Source organism: Gekko japonicus, unplaced genomic scaffold (assembly GCF_001447785.1).
Source record: "Gekko japonicus isolate JY-2015 unplaced genomic scaffold, Gekko_japonicus_V1.1 scaffold85, whole genome shotgun sequence".
Lineage (NCBI taxonomy): Eukaryota > Metazoa > Chordata > Lepidosauria > Squamata > Gekkonidae > Gekko > Gekko japonicus.
In genome coordinates, this window is record NW_015167531.1 from 1289198 (window position 1) to 1311240 (window position 22043).

A 22043-nucleotide genomic window follows, 5' to 3' on the forward strand; every position below is an offset into this window, starting at 1 on the left:
AAGGAGGAAGGCGGCCGGGCCATGCGTGGCTCCCTGGGGGCTAACGTGCTGAGCAGCAGTACACATTTCCCATTGGTGATACAGTCCCAGGGAAAGGAAAAACAGGCCATTTTGCACTTAAATGCAGAGCTGCATCTCCCTTGTATCTTGCAAGTAGGGGGGGCTTTTCACTTTTGGGTGTGAAGACAACCTCCCTTCCTCTCTGGTCTGAACAGCAGGCTAAGCTAGGCAGAAAGGATGGTCTACAGCCAGAATATATGGATGGGGCACATTTATGTGTGCGAGAATCAGTGCTGAAAGGCCGAGATGTGCCAGCCAGTGTGGCACAGCAGTTACCCTATTGGACTAGGATTGGCTCAAATCACTGCTCAGCCATGAAAGTCACTGGGCAATCTCGAAACAGTCACTGTCTCTTAGCCTCGCCTACCTCACAGGAACTGGAATCAAAGCCAAGAAATTAGATCCAGACAGGGGTTTGTTTTTTTGGGGGGTGGGCTCACTCTCACCCAATTTTTTCCCCCTATTAAATACCAGCTTCCCATATGGCTTGACTATGCAGGTCACATGAAACCCACCCACTCCGGAATAGTCACATTAGTGGTCAAAGAAGACCCGTTCTGCCCTTCTGCGCCGATGGAAAAGCTGGTAGAAGCCAAGCCAAGGTTTTCCAGCTGCTCCCTCTGCTGAGTTTTCAGGGTTTGTCTACAGCTGTTGCCTTGCCAACAAGGCCCTTGCATTAAAACCAAGACAAGGCCTGTGGCTTATGGCCTCTTCCTCAGTTCACAGAGTCTGTCGCTGGTCAAACCCTAGCAAGCCCAGCATTGTTTGCATTGTTACCAGTAGGCTTTGTGCCGGGCAGGCCTGGGGTGGACGCGGGATGGGTGGGTTACCTTTGGTTTGTCTGGCTCCCGAGAATAGGCCGTGTAGAGCTCCTTGAAGACCCCTTTGTTTTTGGCCAATAGGGTCTCATCTTTGTAAATGTGGTCTATCTTGGACTGTCGGCAACCAAAGACCAGAGTCATGGGACACGGCTTCAGACCTAGGGGAGAGATTGGGGAGGAGGGAATGGGAGAATGGAAGTGTGACGTTATTCTACTGCCTCTCTTCCCGGTAGTTCAGGCCGGAGGCAATTCGGCCACTCCGAGCCACGATCCTCTGGCCCACTGAGTCAGTGGTTTTAGATTCCTGTGTGTGTGGGACCCTGGGGTTTGTCTGAAGCTTACAAGGGATTTGTCGATGGGGAGCAGGCCCATAGCCAGGATTTTGTGGTATGTGGGGCAAATTTTTTTCTGGTGGAGCTGCCATTATGGAAGCAAAGCTGACATGGAGAAAACCTGTTTTTGATTCGCTTCCACATGTTAAAGGGCCAGGTGCACATTTACTCATGAGAAACGACTATGGAACAAATGGAGGTTTGGCTACATATGGAGGATTCTTCCCAGACGTTCCGCTTTTTCTTTTGCAAGAACAGAACAGCTTGGCAGGGGTGAACTTTTTATCCCCCCCCCCATGCCATTTTCTTGATGGAAAAAGCTAGCCTCTGATTCTTCTCACACCACTACAAAGAGACAAAACAAAGTGCCTTTTAAAAATGCTAATGTTTGAAAAAAAGGATTTTCAGAAGAAATTCTTGTGCGACTGGCTCTTTAAGAAAGGGGGCAGAGCCCCAAATAGCCCCGCCATAGCTACGGGCCTGATGGGGAGAGAGGCAGGGGCAGACACAATTCTTTAAAAGACAGCTGGTCTAGAATTACTAATATTTGCTAACCAAGCATCTCTAGAATATGCTTCCCAGCAATTTTGTGGGCTGGAATTAGGGCTGCCAAGCCGCAGCGGGGGATCCGTGCGTTGTCACAGGATCCCTGCCGCGGGGGGACAGTGATAGGCGTTGCACCAGCGTTGCCAGGATGTGACGCTACGCGTCGTTCTGGCAACGGGACTCCAAACAGCCCCGTTGCCATCCTGGTGACGCCTGTGCAACGCGTATCGCTGTCCCCCCGCAGCAGGGATCCTGTGACGACGCACGGATCCCCCGCCGCGGCTTGGCACCCCTAGCTGGAATGCAGCTTAAAGGAGAGGGAGGGTGGCACCTACACCACTCTTATACCTTTGAAGCCAACTGGCAGCAGAACTGGCTCCTCTTTTAACAAATGAGTGCTACCTGTAACCCTTTTCTGCCCTCTCGTAGAGATCCACCATGAAAGAGGAAAGCTACTTCCTCAGGATCGGACCTACCTTGGTGTGTCACATCAAAGAGCCGCTGCTGCCAGAAGCTCCGGAAAGGAGCGATTCCTGTCCCGGGACCAATCAGGATGCAGGGAACCTGTGGATCTTGTGGCATGTGGAATCCAGGAGCTCTGGGTGAAGAGTGTGGAGTTCCATTGGGATCATGCATGCAGACTGACCCCCCCCCCAAGTTATTGCAAACAGACTACACTGACACGCCTTCCGAGCCCCTCTCTGACAGTTAAACCACCCGCCCATTTTTAAAGTTTAGACAGACATCCATAGTATGGCAATGATACCAAGACTGTGATCCACAAGCAGATAAGGAAGAATCAAGATCTATATAAAAGCAGGAGCCAATCTGCTCTGGAAAGCAAATTTAGCACATGGTGGTCAAGCATGCAGTCTTTTCTTGAGGTTGAATTGATTGGATGCCTAAAATATCACTAAGCCCTACCCTTTCCATCTCCCCCCCAGTGCAGTTTCAAGAGCATCAAAACTTCTTGGAACTCCACCCCCCACCTCTGGGGTCTTACCCTCTGACAAAACATGGCACCACTTCATCTGTCTGTATCTGGTTGAACCAGGAGGAGCAGACCCCGTGATGTAATGGTCCTTCCCCATCTAGAAGAAGGCAGAAAGGAGACCGGTTATTTGGACAGCTGAAACAAATATTGGGAAATGTCTGAACATGTGCCTGTACATTTTTTTCCAGTTTTGCCACTTGGGGTTTTTTAAGTGTGACATTTTTAAAAGTCACAATCTGAATATGAAATTTGAAAAACTGGGAGCTTTAGACTTGCTGGTATCCATTACTTGTTCTGGCAGGCATCAAAAGTGAGGTCTTATAAGGTATCATTTGTCACATACTAAATGAATGTTCAGCTGCTTGGAAAACAATGAAACTTGAGGTCTAACCTATGTATGGGAAGGAGAAGTTGTCAGTTTGGCTGGGATTAAGAATTAGTGCAAACAAAAGATTGGGACAAAGGCTTAGTATGCAGTGAAGCTGCAGGATGGGAAAATCAGAGACTGAAGGAAGGATGCAAAACAGACAATGGATTCAGAAAACAGAACCAGAAGGAAGGCGGGAAAGGAGAAGAATGAGGCTTGAAGAAAAGAGCAGAATGGTCAAGGAACTGAATGTGCAAATCAGGTGAGGCTACAAGTTCTGACGGGAGAACTCGGGAGGGCAGTCAATAAACAGCGTGGCTAAAAGACGTGAACAAAGGGGGAGCCAAAGAGAAAGGGGCTGGGAACAGGAGCTGCACGGTACAGGGCAGGGGGAAGTGATGAAGCAAGGGAGGATCCCATATGGGAATCAAACTGCTAGGTCTAGACTCCGGCAATGGAAATCAGTCAGTTGTGGTTTCTGTTGCAGCACTGGGACCTGGCAATCATAAGGGGACAACCAGGGCTATTTTTGGGCAGGAACGCACAGGATCGGAGTTCCGGCTGGCTCCCAAGTTGGCCACGCCCAGCAGGAACTCATTAGCATAATAGGCCACACCCAACAGCAGAAACTCATTAGGATTGGCTACATTAAGGGTGTGTGGCCTAACATGCAAAGGGGTTCCTGCTACAAAAAAGAAAGCCCTGGGTTTTGACAACAAACAAGGTAAACAGAAGAAGAAGCAAAAGGTGGGTGTGGCTGGATGGCCACACTTCTGGTAACATGGGGGTGTGGCCTAATATGCTAATGAGTCCCTGCTGTTTGGTGTGGCCTATTATGCTAATCAGTTCCTGCTGGGCTTTTTCTACAAAAAAAGCCCTGGGGACAACAAAGGCTGCGGGGGGAGGAGAAGGGGAGAGAGAGAGAGAGCCTACTGAGACATTACAAACCACACAAGTTCACCAGAAGGACTTGCAGCTATATCGTAGTTGGGCCTACAGAAGGGCCTGATTCAGAACGGGAATCTCTGCCTTCTTCCCTGTGCTGTTTTTGTCTGCTGAAGCAGTCCAGAGTTGCAGAGGGGGACCGATTTGCTCTGCCGGGAGCCAGCATGTGCACTGAACACTTGTATGTGCTTGCTCCCCACAGAGAAAATAATACCTGTGACCCCTGGGCTGTTTCAGCTGTCAAAAACAGCACAGTGGAGAAAACAGCAATTCCCCCTTCTCCTGTGCAGTGGGCCTAATCCGAATCAAACCTTGCTGCATGTTTACTCATGAGCAACCTCCAGGCATGAGCAGCTACAGTATAGTTGCAAGTCTGTGTGGAGAATTCCTGCCGTCTGTAATGCCTAGTTAGGCTCTGAGTGTGAGTGAAAGCTTTCAGCCAGCCAGTTGTCTGCAATCAAATATCACAGCACACCAGCTGCAGATTCCAAATACGGGCAGTTATTCTGAAATGATCTGCAGAATATTTAGCATCAAACCCATTTATATATGTGACATGACACGGGCTGAAAAACCCAGCTCACTGATGCCAACAGCATCTTGGCACAGCTTGGTTGGGGACTTGATGTCACATGGTGTGAGTTACCTCTGGTGCGATAGGAGACCACCGCCACCGTGAGGTGGACCTCATCAGGGTACATCTCAGGGGAGGAGCTAATGGAGTAGTAGCGAGGCTGAAGCAACGGAAGCTGAGTCAAGAGGAGCGTAGAGGGCATCTGCACCGACGGGAACTCCTCCAGCACCTCGACCATGGTGGGGTTCTTGGACCACTTCCACTCCTCATACTCCTGCAGACCCTGCGACGGAAAGAGAAGGTGCCCGTGCGGCACTAAGAGGTTACCGTGTTGGATGCCCAGGTTCAAATCCTCTCTCTCCAATGAAGCCCACTGGGTAATCCTGGGCCAACCTAATCTGTTCCAGCCTAATCTGCTTCACAGATTAATTATGAGAACCCCACTATACCACTCTGGACTCCCTGGAGGAAGGGCATGACATGAACGTACCAGGCACATAAATTAGGTTAGGTTTAGGGCCGTCACTTGATTAAAGACATTTTAAGCAGACTGATTATATAAACTGGGCATATGTGCCTTAAATAAAGAAACAAGTGACCTATCAAATCTACCTAACTTTGTATAGTAAAGAAGCATGCCCATGTGTAGATGGAACGTACGTATGTAGCTGCAGCATGCACCTTCTTAGAAAAAGCATTCTTTCACATCAGAGAGGGAACGGGAATGCCTCTTTTAAAATGCAGTCTACTGCTTTTGTGAATTCTTGTGTTAAAGTGAGGAATAATTCTTAACAAATCTGTTGCCTGATTAATTGGGGAGGGGGGCTGTTCCTTTTCAATCATAAATCAATACAAATCAGTCTAATTTTTTAATAACAATTTTTGTTATTTTCATTAAACATTATACAACCTAAAAGGATTTCACTGCATCGTAAATGAGTTACAGCAAGTCTCATGTAATCATCTGATTGTATACGTGTATACATTGTATACATTCAAAAATAAAACAGGTCTCGATTATAAGGATTATTAGGAGACTATATCCTTTTCCATTAAGTATTCTACAACCAGAAACCAAAGAGATTGAAACGATTTTTGATAATTCAACAAATTAGGCATGATAGATGGCATCATAATTTTGCTTAATATAAAATAATCCCATAATTTATTTTGGCACAAATGGAGCAGGATTGATCTCTCCATTTTTTTGCAATTATCATACGTGCGATCGCTAACAAATAGATTAATTTTGTTTTATTTTTATTTTCATTAGAGTTTGGCCAATGTGAGAGAAGCACCGTTTCTGGCCTTTCTAGTAAATTACAACCTGTTGTTGTATGAATTTGTTTTAGTACTTGTTGACAATATGTTTTAATTGATGGACAGTGCCACCAGCAATGCAAATAATCTCCCATTGACCCACATTTCCCCCAGCATTTTGGGGTTATTTTGGGGTTTACCCAATGAATTCTGAATGGTGGAAGGTACCATCTACTTATTATTTTAAAGGAATTAAAATTTCCAAATTTCGGGCCAGTCTGTATATTTTATTCTATTTTGAGAACAAATGTAAAGAAAATGGATAGTCATGGATTGTGTTGTAGTGTTTATTGACCATAATATACAGAAAGCATCTTCTTTGCAAGTCTTGTTGACTGCTTGATTTGTGGGTCAGACTCTCAGAACTGTTTCCCATACGGCCTGGTAATACATTTTCCTTTCACTGTCCTTAGGAACTAAAATTTTATAGGTATCTGAAATGAGATCTTTAAACTCTCCATTCTGTCTGTTAATAATAGATTCCAATGGATTTAAAGGTTTTGTAAATGTCTCTGAGGAGCTGCGGTGGCTCAACTGGTTAAGACGCTGAACTGCAGGCTGTGGAAGGTCGGTAGTTCAGCAGTTCGAGACCCAGGTGCTGCAAGACGGAGTGAGCTCCCGTCTCTAGTTCCAGCTCCTGCCAACCTAGCAGTTCGAAAGCAAGAAATTGCAAGTAGATAAACAGGTACCACTTCTGTGGGAAGGTAACAGCAATATGTGCGCCTTGGTGTTTAGTCATGCCGGCCACATGACCACGGAAACGTCTTCGGACAGCGATGGCTCTTCGGCTTTGAAACGGAGATGAGCACCGCAACCCTAGAGTCGGACTCGACTGGCTTTCGAGCAAGGGAACCTTTACCTTTACTTAAATGTCTCTGAGCGTTGTAGTGAGTTAATAAAATGGCTAATTTGAAAATATCTAACCATGGGATTTGTTCTCCAATTTTCCTTTCTAAATCTGCTTTACTATATAATTCTGGGTTTTTGTATTAAATCGATTAAACGTGTTATCCCCACTTGCCTAACACAAATCAATCAGTCTAAACAATCGGATCAGCTAAACACCACAGCTTCAATTAGGTTCCTGTCTCATCCTACAGAAAGTGCTGCTTCATAGAAATGAAAAAGGTAGATTCCAGAAGCATGAGGGAAAGGGCAAACTAGCAGTAACAGTGCAGTTAAATATGGCTGTCATTGAGGAAGAAAGCCAAGCTCATCCCACAAGAGTAAAACATTGTCCTGGGTCCTGTTTCTATGGACACTTCTACACACTGTCAGTCATTTTGCCAAGTGCATATATGTGATTTAATGCACTGTAGACCGTGAGGTAAAATGGTGATCTGCAGCCACCGTGTAACTGTGAGGAATGTGTAGATGGGGGAGAGAGGAATAAACCGCCTTGCCCCCATACTGTAACACCCCACCCTCTCAGCTTACTTTGCTCAGAACTTGGAGGTGCTTCTTCTCCTTCTCACTGGTGGCCAGCAAGGCAAACTGCTGCAACAGGATTGGTGTGGGAGGGGTGGTGATGTCCAGGTAGTATTTGAATGCCTGGAAGATGGTACAGGGTGGGATACGGTTCTCGTCTGTCCAGTTGCTGATGACACCTGCCGAGAAAAGAGTCCTGGTCTCTCTCCAGAAAACAGGAAGGTGTGCAGAGGGTGTGAACCCACAGAAGCGTCGTTGAAGCAAGGCAGACTATATGGACTATCCAATCAACTAGGATGTTACTGTTAAAAAACCAGAGGTCATACCAGAAAAAACACCCAACAAAAAACAGAAAAAGGGAAAATACAATCCGTTCATAGCAATGACTAAAAACAAAATAAGGCTGCTTATTCCACAGTGAAATGAAGGGATATAGTCTTTCTAGATTTAAATCTACATCTCACTCTGGGTTGGGGCCAGTCTTGACAGCCAAACCTTCCTGTGGGAACTGTCTGTGCCACAGCCAAGACTAGTGGGAACTCATGGGAGGGCTTTTCCAAGTGGCAAGGTAAGATTGGCACCACCTGTGCTGCCTTTTGGAGCAAACTGAAGAAGCGGCTTTTAAATATGATGTGTAATTTTAGTCTTAAATTCTTACTGCTTCAAGGGCCTGTGGAGGTGGAAAAGGAACATACCCATGCAAATCCTGACACCCCCCCCCCATGCTATTTGCCCTGGGTGAGTGGGAAACATACAGGTACCCAACAAGTTAATTGTTATAAACAGCTTATCTCCACATGTCCTTCCTGCACATCAATTCACAGCCTGCCCAGGTGTTTTGGGTAAGAAAAAACAAAACACCCTCCTCATACTACTGATGGAAACAAATTTTGCGAACATGCTGGGTTGATTTGAAAGATCAGTTTTTGTTTATACTTTGTCTCCTCTTGGGCTGAAACTGCAGTTCTCTTATTTCCCCCCGATTCTACTCACAAAGTCTGATAGCACAGTTATCATTAAAACTGAAGGCTGTTTTTGCATCAGTTACATAAAATGGCAGAAAGTACACAAATGAACAAGAAAACTTGCCAAAGAAAATAGGGGGAATGAAAATGGTCTTCCCAAACATTCCTGAAAGTTAAAGGAATAAAATAACTACATTTGTACACCCCTAAAAAAAGAATCCAAAGGAAAGGAGAATCGTGGAACTCGGTCTGACATTTCAGCTTTAGCCACTGACACCCTGCATGCATCCCTGATTGGCTACCTGAGACTGTCTCCCTGATTGGATAACCCTCCTATATAGGGTCTCTTCCTGGTTCCTTCCTAGCCTGCCCTAATGGGTCCCAACTTTATTAGATTAAAAGGTGGTGAATTCAAGTATCCTACATTACCTAAAGCTGTGCTTCTTTCTTCCAAGAGTTCAACCTTCACCAGTTGGTTGGTGGGAGGTGCATCTTCAAGCCGTTCAATCAAGGCACTGACCAGCTCTTCATGGTTCCCTGGAAACACGCCCAGGTGGTCTCCAGGGAGGTAACGTAGCCCCTGATGCCCATTGGTGTGAAGCCGCAGGACGATTGTGGAGCGGCTGGAAGGAGAGGGAAGGTTTGAAAGTGTGCTCATCTTTTCCAAAGACCATACGTGTTACCGACAAAAAGCCATGGCTACCACAAACTGAAAAGACTGTTGGAATAACCTCTTGATTGAATAAGGAATGTTTCTGTAGTGTATCAGGCCCCGACAGGGCCGGGCATGCCTGGGCTTGTCCAGGCACAAACACCTCAAGCTTCATGCCAAAAGCCAATGGGCCAGTAGGATCCTAGCCAGGCCCAATGAAAGGGCTAGGTCTCAGGCCAGGAGGTCAATAGGTCTCTTGGTCACTGTAAATAGCCTATCGGGAGTGGGGTATGTGTTTGGTGGTGGGTTTCTCTGAGGGAATATAAGCCGGCCTGTGAGCCGGTTAACTTGTCTTTGTTCCTGACTAAATAAGGTATGCTTAGCTGAAATCACTCTCCGTATGCATACTTTTCAGTTTCTAAAACAGAAAGCCTGATCTCCCTCTCTTCAGAACTGCAGGACAAGAAAGAGCCATGGATAATAAAGCCAAGGATGAAAAGTGCTTGAAAGGCAGTGGCCTTCAGTTGGTGTGTTAGTGCCATCTGCAATTCAGATATTTCTGAGCAGCTCTCCATACAAGATTGAAAACCCTCCGATGTACATGTAGGGTTAGACAAGGGGGTCTTCCACCTGGGGGGTCCTGATCTACCAGCACTGTATTGTGATAAATCCCAACCACCTGAGCGTATGTTGGCTGGGCTGCAGGTCCCACCTGGACTTGGGGCTTTGCAAATTCTGACGCGTTAGAAACCGGGCTGCGTAGACTCGCTTTTTATGGACGCTGTATAGACCTGGGGATGAAAAAAGTTCTTTTTAGAATTAGGCTGTTCCTGAAAATGCACTTTGTTTTTCTGGATTTTAAAAAATATTTATTAAGTTCACAAAAAAAGCAATCTAAAAGTAGAACTATTATAACATTATCAATTTTTGTGCACTCACATGACAACTCCTATTGATACCTGTTTACAATAACCTTACAATGCTAACTAGATTCTATAATCACTTCTACGCAGAAGAACCTCATTCTGTCTCAGAAGCCCAATAACGGGCTTCCAGATTCCATCATAATCACAGGGTGGAAAAGACAACTGAGAACCAACAAAGAAAGAATTATTTACTGTTTCCCCCATGATATAGACGTCCCAAACTTTGCCAAACCAGGCATCTATGGAAGGCCTGTTTGGGTTTTTCCAGTTGGCTGCAATCACCCATCTTGATATTTACTTGGAACCTCCATGTAAAGAGGCAGTGTGCCAGATGAAGGAAGACCAGCAACAGGGAAAGGCCATTGCACACAGGGACTTCAGTTTGCTCAGAGTTACCAGGCTCCTGTACATGCAGTTTACATGCTTAGGAAGCTGTACATTAAATGTTGTCACAGGGACTTCAGTTTGCTTAGAGTTACCAGGCTCATGCTTAGGAAGCTGTACATTAAATGTTGACATATTTCTAAAATAAGCCAGTATCCAGGGCTATATGTCTTCTGTGATTTGGCACAACTACAGAATCTGATATTGGCTACAGAATCCACCATAAGGGGAGGATCTCAGTTTCAGAGGTTTTTTTGCTTTTTTCGAAGCAAGTTACTAGACCTCATGGCTCTGAAAGGTGACTCGAAAGTGTACAGGAAATGTCTAGGGATAACATCCACGCAAGGAAGGGGAGCGAGGACTAAGTGGTGTTTCATTGCCCTGCTTGGTTCCTGTTGAGTAGCAAAGCTAGAATGACTTCAGCAAAGCAATTTGCAAACATCCGCATAAATTTACTGGGGTCACTGACTACAGCTTTCCCTGGCACCAAACTGTCAGTTCACGTGAGCCCCTCCAGTACCTTGCGTGAGTTCAGGAGCCTCGGCTACGTAAGTCAGGCGGAATTTGCTCCTCTTCCAGCTCCGGTCGTTGCTGATGAGGGAGTTGTTGGCCTTCTCGATGTTGACGTCATCCCCCACGCAGAACACGTCACACGCTGCCTGCAGCACACACCAGGTTCTCAAGATACGAGGGGGAAACTAGTGGGACTCCCTTCCTCACATGCGTGCACACACACTTTCTCTCTCTCCTCAAACCATATGCAGACACATGAGCTGGAAAAGCACCAGGCACTATGCAACCAGGACCACTGGTAGCAACGTGTGGCAGCAAGCGTATGTGAATGTGTGAAGCTGCCTTCGATGGCATCAGACCATCGATCCATTAAGTGCAGCATCCATTGTTGAGATCTGAAGTCGCTCCCCTGAATCTCGGGTAGAGTAAGGCCTTCCGCAGCATCTGCTAGCTGAGATCTTTTAACCGAAGATGCTGAGGATTCATCCTGAGACCTTCTGCCTGTAAAGCAAGGGAGCTATCCCGGAGCCACAGAATTTCCCACTATCTATCTGAACTGGATCCAATACCGGAACTGAAAAAGGCAAAATGGCACCCCCTTTCATAATGCCATTAAGGCAACAGCAATCCATCTGGGGAACCTGCAGACCGCAACAGCTGCAATAACTCTGCTTTGGCCGTTTCAAATGGCTGGGATCTCCTCTCTCAAAGCCCCAACATACAAAACAAGAAAAGGAAGCAGGCTACCTTGAAGACCTTCTTGGCCCATGTCCTGAAGGATTCCTCTTGTCCGCACAGCTCATCCCCCTCTCCCATCCTCAGGATGCGTTCCCCTCCCAGTTCTTCCAAGAGAGTGTCCACAGCCCGGGCAAAGGCGCAGAAGTGAGGGTAGGCACGCGACCCCAGGCCAAAGACGGAGAACCTGCAAACAGGCCAGGGAAACGTGTCGGGGGTGGGGGATGTGGAGCCAACGGGGGCTATCATCTCTCAGGACTGCAGAACACAAGCAGGAAAGGAGACCTCTCTGACCCCAGAGGCGGAACAAGATTTGGGGTCTTTCACCCTCGACATTCAGACCTCTGCCATCCTGAATTGCACCTCAGGTAACACGTCTCCCTAAACCCGGTGACACTTTTCTGCTCACCTGACATTGGCCAGAGGCCCAGTGCTCTCAAAGTTGTCCCGGGATTCAGGTCCATCACTTGAGGATTTCCGGGCATCCGAATAAGAGGAGACGCTGTTGAAACGCACCTTGTAGCTCCTGCAAACGGCATTGTAGCAGAACAAGGACTTCCAGGTCAGAGAATGGGAGGTGATGCGGAGGGGGGGACAGGGAACAATTCACAGAACTCATTCGGATTGTGGCTGAGCATTCTTATTTCCCTGTCTGGAAACATTACCTCCTTGTTTGGTCTGTAAGATGTTCACCTGGGGAAGGCAACGTGGGAACCAGCTCATGACACCAAGTCAATTTCAGACAAGAAGCATGTGTGAAAGCCTGCCACCTAGTGGAGGTTTGATGTATTTGCTCACCTTAAAAATGAACTACGGAAAAAGGGAGTGGGAATGGAGAGATTGAAAGCTGAGTTCGAAATAATGATTTATGGAGCACTTTCAAGTGTGCAAAGTATTTCAGGTACCTTCTTGCAAATCTCACAACAACCCTGCAAAGTAGGTTGGTATTACCATCTCCCATATTGCCATAGAGGGCTGAAAGTGGCTTGTGTAAGGCCACCCAGTGAGTCCTGGAGAAGGTGACATTCACACGAGGTGTTCTTAACCACAATGAAACACCTGTTCTCTCTATAACCACACTGCTCTTTTTCTGTCTGAAGTATTGCTGCGAAAGGGACACGGTATTCGGATCCACAGTTCCCCCATGGCTATTTATCGCAACATAAATAGGGAGAGGGAGAGCAGGAAGGGTTGCCTCAAGTGCTTAGTTCTTGTGGCCCTTTTCTGCACACCCAGGGAAATGCTGATTGCCACTTTGGGGTCAGGAAGCAATCCTGGAGGTTTTTTGTCATCTCCTGAGCGTGGGAAAGTGGTCACTACAGGTGTGGTAAAAGGTAAAGGTTCCCTTGCTCGAACGCCAGTTGAATCCGACTCTAGGGTTGCGGTGCTCATCTCCGTTTCAAAGCCGAAGAGCCAGCACTGTCCGAAGACGTTTCCGTGGTCATGTGGCCGGCATAACTAAACACCAAGGCGCATGGAATGCTGTTACCTTCCCACCGAAGTGGTACCTATTTATCTACTTGCAATTTCTTGCTTTCGAACTGCTAGGTTGGCAGGAGCTGGAACTAGAGATGGGAGCTCACTCCATCATGTGGCACCCGGGTCTCGAACTCCTGAACTACTGACCTTCCACAGCCTGCAGTTCAGCGTCTTAACCAGTGGAGGGGATTTGTGAATTTCCTGTATTGTGCAGGGGGCTGGACTAGATGACCCTGGAGGTCCCTTCCAACTCTATGATTCTATGATCCAATTCTTAAGAGCTGACAGAAGGTCTGCCGCCTGAGCTGATCAAGGATTGGGGACATCCCAAAGTGGGAAATATACAAGATTCTTGTGCCTTTTCTCTTATCAGCTTGGGGGTGGGGATGGAACAATGAGTTGTCAGGGAAAGGCAGCCTTCCTTCCCCCAACTTTTCTCCTCTGCTCATCCTTGACAGCAGCTGTGATTGCTTTGCGTGGGGGAGAAAACCAGTATTGGGGAAAGAATGGCAGAATGACACAGAATGTGTTTTGGCCCTCAGTGAGCAAATATTGATTTGTTAAAATAATTTTAATTACAGAAAACCCTCCCCACAGTTATTCGGCTGGTGCAGAGCATGCCAAGTTTCCGGCACGAGCTACATTTATATTTTATTTACCTGGGTTCTCTGTTGATAATGTTTTATTTAGACTGCATGTGAGTGAGTTGGGTTTTTTTTAAAACGCCCCTGCACATTTTTAACATCTGTTTCTGCTGTTGCTAGTTTGAGTTTGTTGTTGCTATTGTTCCAGGGTGGCTACGGCATTTCTTGGTAGTACTGCTGTTTCTGTGTCAGATATGTATTTTTCCGCCACTGCTCTTTGAGCATGGGATTATTTCACGCTGGTACTTTTTAAAAAAAGAAATGGTTCGTATTGTGATAATGGTCTATAAACTGCCTCAAGCACCTGGGGGGTGGGATGGAAACAACTATGAAAAGGAAATGAATTAATTTTCATCCTGCCATATCAAATTGGCCCACAGTAACTACCCCCCCCAAAAAAAATAACCATATAGGAAGGGGGATTCAGTAGTAAAGCAAGGAAGTCAGCCCAAAAAAAATTGTGGTGCTGTTTCCAATTGAAGGAACATACAAATACAGTTGTTAAGTTCGACTCATACTTGTGTACATTTAATTATTTTCGTCCAAAACATATCACAATGAAAAAAAGGTACAAACTGTCAGAAACAAGGGAGATACAAAAATGTCCAGGGTAACTTTCCAGACCTGTGTGTATAGATCATAAGGTCCCGGATGTATTATGTCCCTCATTGCGTCCTAAAAGACACTTCTCTCCTCAAACGTCTCCACATCAGTTGATTCTAATGGGAAGCCACTAGAAGATTTTACAAAGTGGGCATGTAGCTTAATCTATTTAGTAGGAGGTGAACCTGCCGTTCAAGGTGAAAGCTGCTAACAAATGCTTAACAGTTTTTCACTTGAGAAGAGAAGTGTCTTCTAGGACGCAACAAGGGATGTAATACATCCGGGACCCCGTGATCTATAATCTGCAAGGTTACCCTGGACATTTTTGTCTCTCCCTTGTTTCCTGCAGAGTTTGTAGCTGTTTTTTCATTGTGGTATGTTTTGGACTCTCTCCCTTCATCCCAGGAAGAAGCCAACCAGGAAAAGTGAACGGGGAGGCTAACTCTTGTATGTGAATTCCTCCTCCTGTGGACAACCTTTATCCTCCGTACATTCTCTTGCGAGCTAGGGATGCCAACTCCAGCTTGGGAGTTTCTAGAGATAAAGGGGCAGCAACTGGGGAGGGTGGAGTTAGAGGAGGGGAAGGAGGGTGGAGTTAGAGGAGGGGGAGGGGATGTGCTGTCACTCTAGGAATCTTGCTTCTCCTGGACTATATGGTACACCATATAACTGTACGGTGTTGCTGCCCGCCAAAGCAATTTCCTCCCGGGTAACTGACCTCCATAGTCTGGAAATCAGTGGTAATTCTGGGAGAACTAGAGGTTGATGACCCTAATTAGAAGTCCACGTGCACGAAAGGCAGCCCAGGACTTGCTTGCAAGGAGGTGTGCCCCAGCCTCATGATCCAATCAGCTGGTAGGGAGTTGTGCACCCCCACCATACAGGGGAGCTGGCACTCCTTTAACAAAGACAAAGGACTTTCCTACACTGAAAATGAGAAGTGAAGCCCTAATAAGGCACAGAGGAGATGTACTGTAGACTCCACCAGTCACTTGGGGATGTGTCCTGGAAACATCGCTTGACCTGGATGGCCCAGGCTAGCCTGAACTTGCTAGATCTTGGAAGCTAAGCCGGGTCAGGCCTGGTTAGTACTTGGATGGGAGACCACCGAGGAAGTCCACGGTGGCTATGCAGAGGCAGGCCATGGCAAACCACCCTCTCTTCACCCCTTGCCTTGAAAACCCCACAGGGTCGCTGTAAGTCGGCTGCGACTACTTGACCACACTTCCCACCACTACCTGGGAACACCCCTGACAGCCTTTCAAACCTATGCAAATGGAGGGGTTGTGTGAGACTGAAGTCCACCCCTGCAAAGGAATAGAGGCTGTCCCAGAGAGGGTGTATTGCAGGGTCTGTTTGCGGAATACAAGGGAGTCGACACACACACACACACACACCGCCTCCCTGGGCAAACTGGGATTTCCAACAGCCATTTCTGTGGACTGGCAGACCCACTGGCAGCAAGGATGGTCAAAGCAGACACGTGAAGGGACCTCGCCTGGCCACACTTACTTCCTCTCTTCCAAGTTGGAGTTCGGATTCCTCATTTCCATCAGAGCACAGCCAAATTTCTGAGAAGCAAAAGGAAATTTTAACAATGCCACAAAGTCAGAGCAACCTTGAGGGAAAGGCAGGAGAAAGGGGCACTGCATAATGCTGATGGGCCAGTCCCGGGCAACTAGCCTCCATGGGAGGTCTTTGCTTTGTCCCTCCTCCCTGCATTGGGAAGAGTTGCTTCATCACCCTGCCCAGCCTTTTAACAACTTTGCCATACAGCTGGCTGGGTGACTGGGAAGGAACCATCTGCTCCAACATTTCAGGAGATACTCCCCCAGCTGTTACCCCGAGGGGCTTGTGGGTCAGTGGTAAAGCACGTGCTTTGCATGCAGAAGGTCCCAGGTTCAATCCCCAGCAGCTCCAGCTAGAAGGTTCTCCAGTAGCAGAGGCCTGGAGAGTTACCACCACAGAGGAATTTTTTTTGGTGTAAGAGACGAGTGACTGGGGGACTCCAAAGCCTACCGTCACTAGAAAGCATTCTACATCCCTTACTGCCACTGAAAGAAAGGGCTGGACCCCTCATGCAAAGGAAGGCAAACAGCACTTCCTACCTCGCCATTCTCGGGTGGGTCTCCATTGCCAAAAGTGCTTGTGACCACCAGCACAAGGGTTTCATGTTCCAGGTGGACAGTGTCATACTCATCCATTGACATCACCTGCCCAAAAAAAGGAGGAGGAAAGACTGGTCAGAGGGATACTTGTTACCATTCAAAAAGGCAGATAGAGAATAGGATCATAGAGCTGGAAGGGGCAACACAGGCTACCTAGTCCAACTCCCTGCCCAATACAGGATCAGCCGCCCTAAAGCATCCTTGACAACTGTTTGTCCAGCTCCTGCTTGAAGACTGCTAGTAAGGAGGAGCTCACCACCTCCGTAGGCAGCAGATGCCACTGCTGAACTGCTCTTACTGTAAAGATTCCCCCCCCCCAATATCCAGCTGGTACCTTTCCGCCCATAATTTAAAGCCATTATTTCGAGTCCTATCCTCTGCTGCCAACAGGATCAGCTCCCTGCCCTCCTTTAAGTGACAGCCCTTCAAATATGTCCCCCCTCAACCTCCTCCAGACTGAACATTCCCAAGTCCCTCAGCCTTTCCTCACAGGGCTTGGTCTCCAGGCCCCCGATCATCTTTGTTGCTGTCTTCTGCACCCGCTCCATTTTATCCACAGCCTTTTCGAAGTGAGGCCTCCAGAATTGTACACAGTACTCAAGGTGCAGCCTGACCAATGCACCGTACAGTGGGACTATGACATCTTGTAATTTGGATGTTATGCCTAGACAAGGACCAGCTTTTTTGTTTTGGTTCTGTATTCATCAATGCAGGAGAATACATGCATGATGATAGCATCCATCCGCATTCATGATGCTAGCCAACTGACAAGGCTTTGGTGCTGTAAAGGCCAAGGAGTAAAAGTTCTGCATTCAGCAATGCAGGACAATACATGCACGATGCTAGCATGCATCCACATTCAAGATGCTAGCCAACTGACAAAGCTTTGGTGCTGTAAAGGCCAAGGAGTAAATGCAAAGGTTTTTAGGATAGAGGAATAAGTGCTCTTCTTAGATAGACAGCGATGAACAGGTTGTGTATTCTCTCTCTTCTGCCTGCTGGCCCCAAAGTTAATATTGTGTGCCAAGGTCACCATAACTGCATGTGCTTAGAGGGACTTTCTTTTAGTGTGCAGTTAAATGTTCCAGGGCTTGACAGCAGGCTCCAGGAGCTAAGTCCCAGTTCAAATAAAGCTCTTAAGGTAAAAAAATTTTTTTGTAACATTCTCTTATTTAGTGCAGAGGTTTGAGTGTAGGTTTCTCAAGCTTTCTGACTTCCTAAGCTTTTAGAGCTGACCTCTATCTGCATTTATCCAGGGCTAGATGCTGCATTAGTTCTGTGGGTGGACAGTGGTTGTCTCACTCTCTGGTTATGCAATGCTGCCAACAAAACCATGCAGGCATGCCTCTCTTTGACTCTCTCTTCAGTTTAGAGCTGAGCTGTTGGGGGGGGGGAAGCTTCCTTCACCTGTCCTTCCCCTGCCTTTTATCCATGACTCCCAAATCTGTGTCTGCTTCTTTGTTTTCCAGCTCCTCATTTGCCAGTAAGCATCCCCTTTCCCCTTTCCGGACTCACGAGTATCCATGCTTTCCTATAAAAAGCACCCTTCCATTTCTGTCGTCTTTGTGAAAAGGTGTCCTGAGCGCTTGTGCTAGTTGCACAGACGTCAGCCCCCTTGGAGCCTGCCTCCCGCGCACCCCCCCCCAGCTCCTCAAATTTTGGCAGTCCTTGCTTTTTGTTGAAAGCTGTCAAGAGTTTGGAAACCTTCGTCCGTGGAGTAGCCCATGGGGTATTAGAAATCCCCTGCAGCGGAGGGTGGGTGGGAGGGAGGAGAGGTTGAGGCAGACGTAACACTTAAGGAGAAGCAGCAGTGCATTCTTTGAAATGGCTACCAGCTTTGCAATTGGCATGACAGACGGGCATGTCAGCCAAAAGAGAGCTGTGCCTAAAGTCCTCTGGAGGCACAGCAGGGAAAGTCTCTTGCTGACATCACAGACACTAGCCAGTCAGCACTGATATGACAAGACGCATAGGCCAGCCAACAGAGTGCTGTACAAAAGTCTGCTAGAGACCAAGTGGGGAAAAGTGCCTTCCTGACCTCACAGGTACTAGCTAGTCAACACTGTCACTGCCTACAGCTGGATTTTGCTGCCAATATGCAGAATTCCCCCCACCCCCCAAAAAAAGTTTCAAAAAGGTATGCTTGCACTGAAGGGAGGAGGGAGCTTTTAAAGGGTCATGCTTCTTCTATAATGATTGTGTTACTTCACCTCAAAGGGCAGCCATTTTTCTCCAGCTCTTTGCTGGGGACGGGAGATAGCGACCCCGCCACCCTCCAAACTCACACAATCCAGGACCCTACCTTGGCATCAAAGGCATGCTTGAAGATCTCACACAGGGTTTTTGCATAGACCTGGGACTTTCCGGTTTCTGTGGCATACAGGATGGTGGCCTTCACCCGCTTCGCCATCGCCTGCCCCATCAACTTGGCGGAAAACTTCACAGCTCTAGGAGAAGGGGGGGCGGGAGAGAATAAAGATGACTCCTTGACCCAGAAGATCAACTGACCGAGGATTCCTCCCTGTCTGATACGCCAAATGGCGTTCGCGCCAGCTCTTTCATGACAAAAGTGTGCATGTGGATATGTTACATGGCAGAACAAAAGGGAAATGTTTTACACAAACCCAAATCCCTTTCTTTTTTTAACGTGGGCAGATCCTCACATGATGTTCCTTAGGTGTACATCTAATATATATATATATATTTGCATTTGTGTGTGTGTGCCCGTGCCTGGAAGTCATGGCAAGCTTTGGCAACTCCTACTGGGGCATGGAAGACATTCAGAGAAGTGGCTTGATTGCCTGCCTCTGCCTCCCGACTCTGGTATTCTTTGAAGGTCTCCCATCCAAGTACTTGCCAGGGTCGGCCCCGCTTAGCTTCCAAGATCTGACGAGATCGCGCTTGCCTGGGCTGTCCAGGTCAGGGCCCCAAATCCTTTTTTGAGCGTGGGCAGATTCTCACATTACGTTCCGTAGGTGTTCACCTAATTTTTGTAAGTGTACTCCTAAAGATGCAACGTGTGAATGAGACAAGCAGACACACACACACTTCATCAGAGAGAAAGCTCTGGCCTTGGTGGTCATTAAATGGGATGAGACACATTCATGGACAAGAGGCCTATCAATGGCTATAAGTCACAACAGCTAAATGGAACCTCCATGTTCAGAGGCGGAGTGCCAGTGAATACCATTTGCTGAAGGAGTTTTGCCTTATGGGCACCTGGCTGGCCACCTTCAGAAACGGTGCGCTCAACAGACTTTGCTCTGATCCAGCGTGGCGCTTCTTATGTTTCCATCAAGCATGAAAAGTGAGCCTAAACTCACCTTCTAACCAGGCTGCTAATGTAATTTCAAATCAGCCTCTGGCCGTATCGCCGCATTACTGCAGTTCATGAGTGTCGTGCGAGAGGCTAAGAGGTACTTGGAACGCCGCTTGCATACAGGTCCTTAGCGTAAAGGTTAATGCATCGTGTTTTGAATTGGTTCTGGCCGCGTTTGCCCTCTGCCGTGCCCAGACTCCATTTGCGGAACTGAAGGCCGTTTCCAGCATCACAGATGACAAGAGAGCTCCGGTGCTTGGTTAAATATTGAGGACATCGGGAGCAACGCGCACGCATGCACTTCCTGCTTCGCGCACCGGGGCTGGCAGTTGCATCTGGCCTGAATCAGGCTCTGTTAATATCACTGAATTATTAACTTGCTCAGAAAACTAACAGTTTATAATTCACGGTGCCAAAGAGCTTCTGGGATGGGAATTTGTGTGGCAATATGGCCATAAAGATGAGCTATAGCAGAGTGGCTGGGTGAGCGCCAGCCCTCAGCCTCCACGGCCTTGGAGCAGAAGCCTATCAAGGATGGCTAAGAGGAACCTCCATGTTCAGAAGCAGTATACCTCTAAATGCCAGTTACTGGGTGGGCACAATGATACGGGAGGGCTGTTACCGTCAAGCTCTGCTTGTGGGCTTCCCAGAGGCATTCAACTGATGATTTGCATGCTGAACTAGAGGGAATTTTGGTCTGATCCAGCTCTTCTCATTTTTTTGATGTACTCTTCCTACCTGGTTCTGCTCCTCCTTTAATTCCCGTGCCCTTTATACCCCCTCCCCCCACATTGCTTGGGACCTTGGCCTCTGCCCAGTCATTCCCAAATTCTGACCCATCACGTGGCTACACTGATTCTCAAATCGGTTTGCCCGTATTTATTATTGACCCTCTGCAACATGTCTAATTATGATTTATCAATAATAGGCCTCTGGAATTCTCAACCTATGGGACAGTCCTATCTCATGTGCAAAATAGTACTACTTCCTGTACTGCAAGTTATGTGCACGAGTACAAGAACCCCATGGCGGGGATGGTCACATGGAGCTAACTCTCTCCCTCCTGGCTAGGCACAAAGGTGAACTGGGAAGTCTCATACAACTGGCCCCACCATGTTGTTCTGGAGCTCATACACTGTCCTGGCTTCATACATGCAGCTCTGGTATTTAAGTACATTCTGCAGCGGAAGCGTTTTCTCCAGTGATGCTGGCACGCAGGAAGGCAATCACATGTGAACCCACCAACAGTGGTTTATAGAACCTGCAAGGAAGGGGCCAGAGTGCAGTGGCTTTGTACATGGAAGCCGCCAGGATCAACCCCTGGTGACTCCAGCAAAAAAAGGATCTCAGTAGAAGGTGCAGAGAAAGACCCATCCCTTCCTCAGACCCTGGAGAGCTGCTACCGGTTCAGGTTAGGCAATGGCTTGGCTCTGTATGAGGCAAAGTCGTATAGCCACAGGCTCCCTTCTCCGTTCACGCACGATTTCCCTTTCACACTTTCCTGTTGGGCACCAACCACCCGACCTACATTAGCAGCTAGCAACGAACCAGAATCAGGAATCTGCTTCAAGCCATGTTTCATGGTTCTGATTTGGACAGCAGGTGCGAACCCTAGTTTGCCAATTCAGATGCTAACCACAGTTTGTTGAGGGTCAAACTACGTATTACTATGTTTAAAGATTTAGGTCTAGGTTCCCCAGACCCAACTTGAGTTCTCTGCAGCCACAAAGCGTTTGTGGGGAACGGCTTCTGAAAAAATAAAAAGAAGAGTCCAAAGAGGCTCAAGTGGTGCTGTGGGGAGAGGAAGGGCTCCTGCCTCCCCCTGCAAGCTGTTTTCCCATGTGGGAACCACACGGGGGAGGGGGAGGAATCATTTTGCCAATTTTCCTACTCTATGAGGCGAATCTGTGCATGTGGAGCAGCAAAACTGGTGAAATAACAGACTTCTGTGTTATCACAAAAAACAGCTTAGGGCTTGGGGGAGGCAGAAGGCCTTGGTTCTAGGGTCTTGGAACTAAAACAGATGTAATTCTAGGAGTTCCGTGTATAGAGTCCCCTCCCTGCTTTTGAATAGCAGTATTTAACAGATTCTGTTTGTTTCCCCAGCAGAGCAACTAACATTTCAGATCGGGAAAATTATGCACAGGAGAGAGATTTTATAATCGCCTCCCCCCTGCAGTGTGGTCCCAACCCAAATCAGATTCCCCCAGGTTAGTTCCACTGGCAATCGCCATGGATTAAATGGATTTCTATTGGCGGAATGGGACT

At 47.4% G+C, this 22043-nt stretch overlaps 1 protein-coding gene across 1 annotated transcript in view; it reads right to left on the reverse strand.

Moving 5' to 3' along the window:
- Window positions 1-22043, reverse strand: part of NOS1 (nitric oxide synthase 1) — a 93941-nt gene that overhangs the window by 6613 nt on the left and 65285 nt on the right. The window contains exons 13-25 of the mRNA XM_015413420.1: window positions 18759-18903; window positions 16397-16501; window positions 15801-15859; window positions 11972-12088; window positions 11575-11749; window positions 10835-10973; window positions 9717-9795; window positions 8782-8975; window positions 7397-7566; window positions 4712-4922; window positions 2763-2850; window positions 2236-2357; window positions 891-1039 (exon numbers count right to left, since the gene is read on the reverse strand). Of these exons, the coding sequence (XP_015268906.1) occupies window positions 891-1039; window positions 2236-2357; window positions 2763-2850; window positions 4712-4922; window positions 7397-7566; window positions 8782-8975; window positions 9717-9795; window positions 10835-10973; window positions 11575-11749; window positions 11972-12088; window positions 15801-15859; window positions 16397-16501; window positions 18759-18903 (1753 nt within the window). The remainder of the gene's footprint in view (window positions 1-890; window positions 1040-2235; window positions 2358-2762; window positions 2851-4711; window positions 4923-7396; window positions 7567-8781; window positions 8976-9716; window positions 9796-10834; window positions 10974-11574; window positions 11750-11971; window positions 12089-15800; window positions 15860-16396; window positions 16502-18758; window positions 18904-22043) is intronic.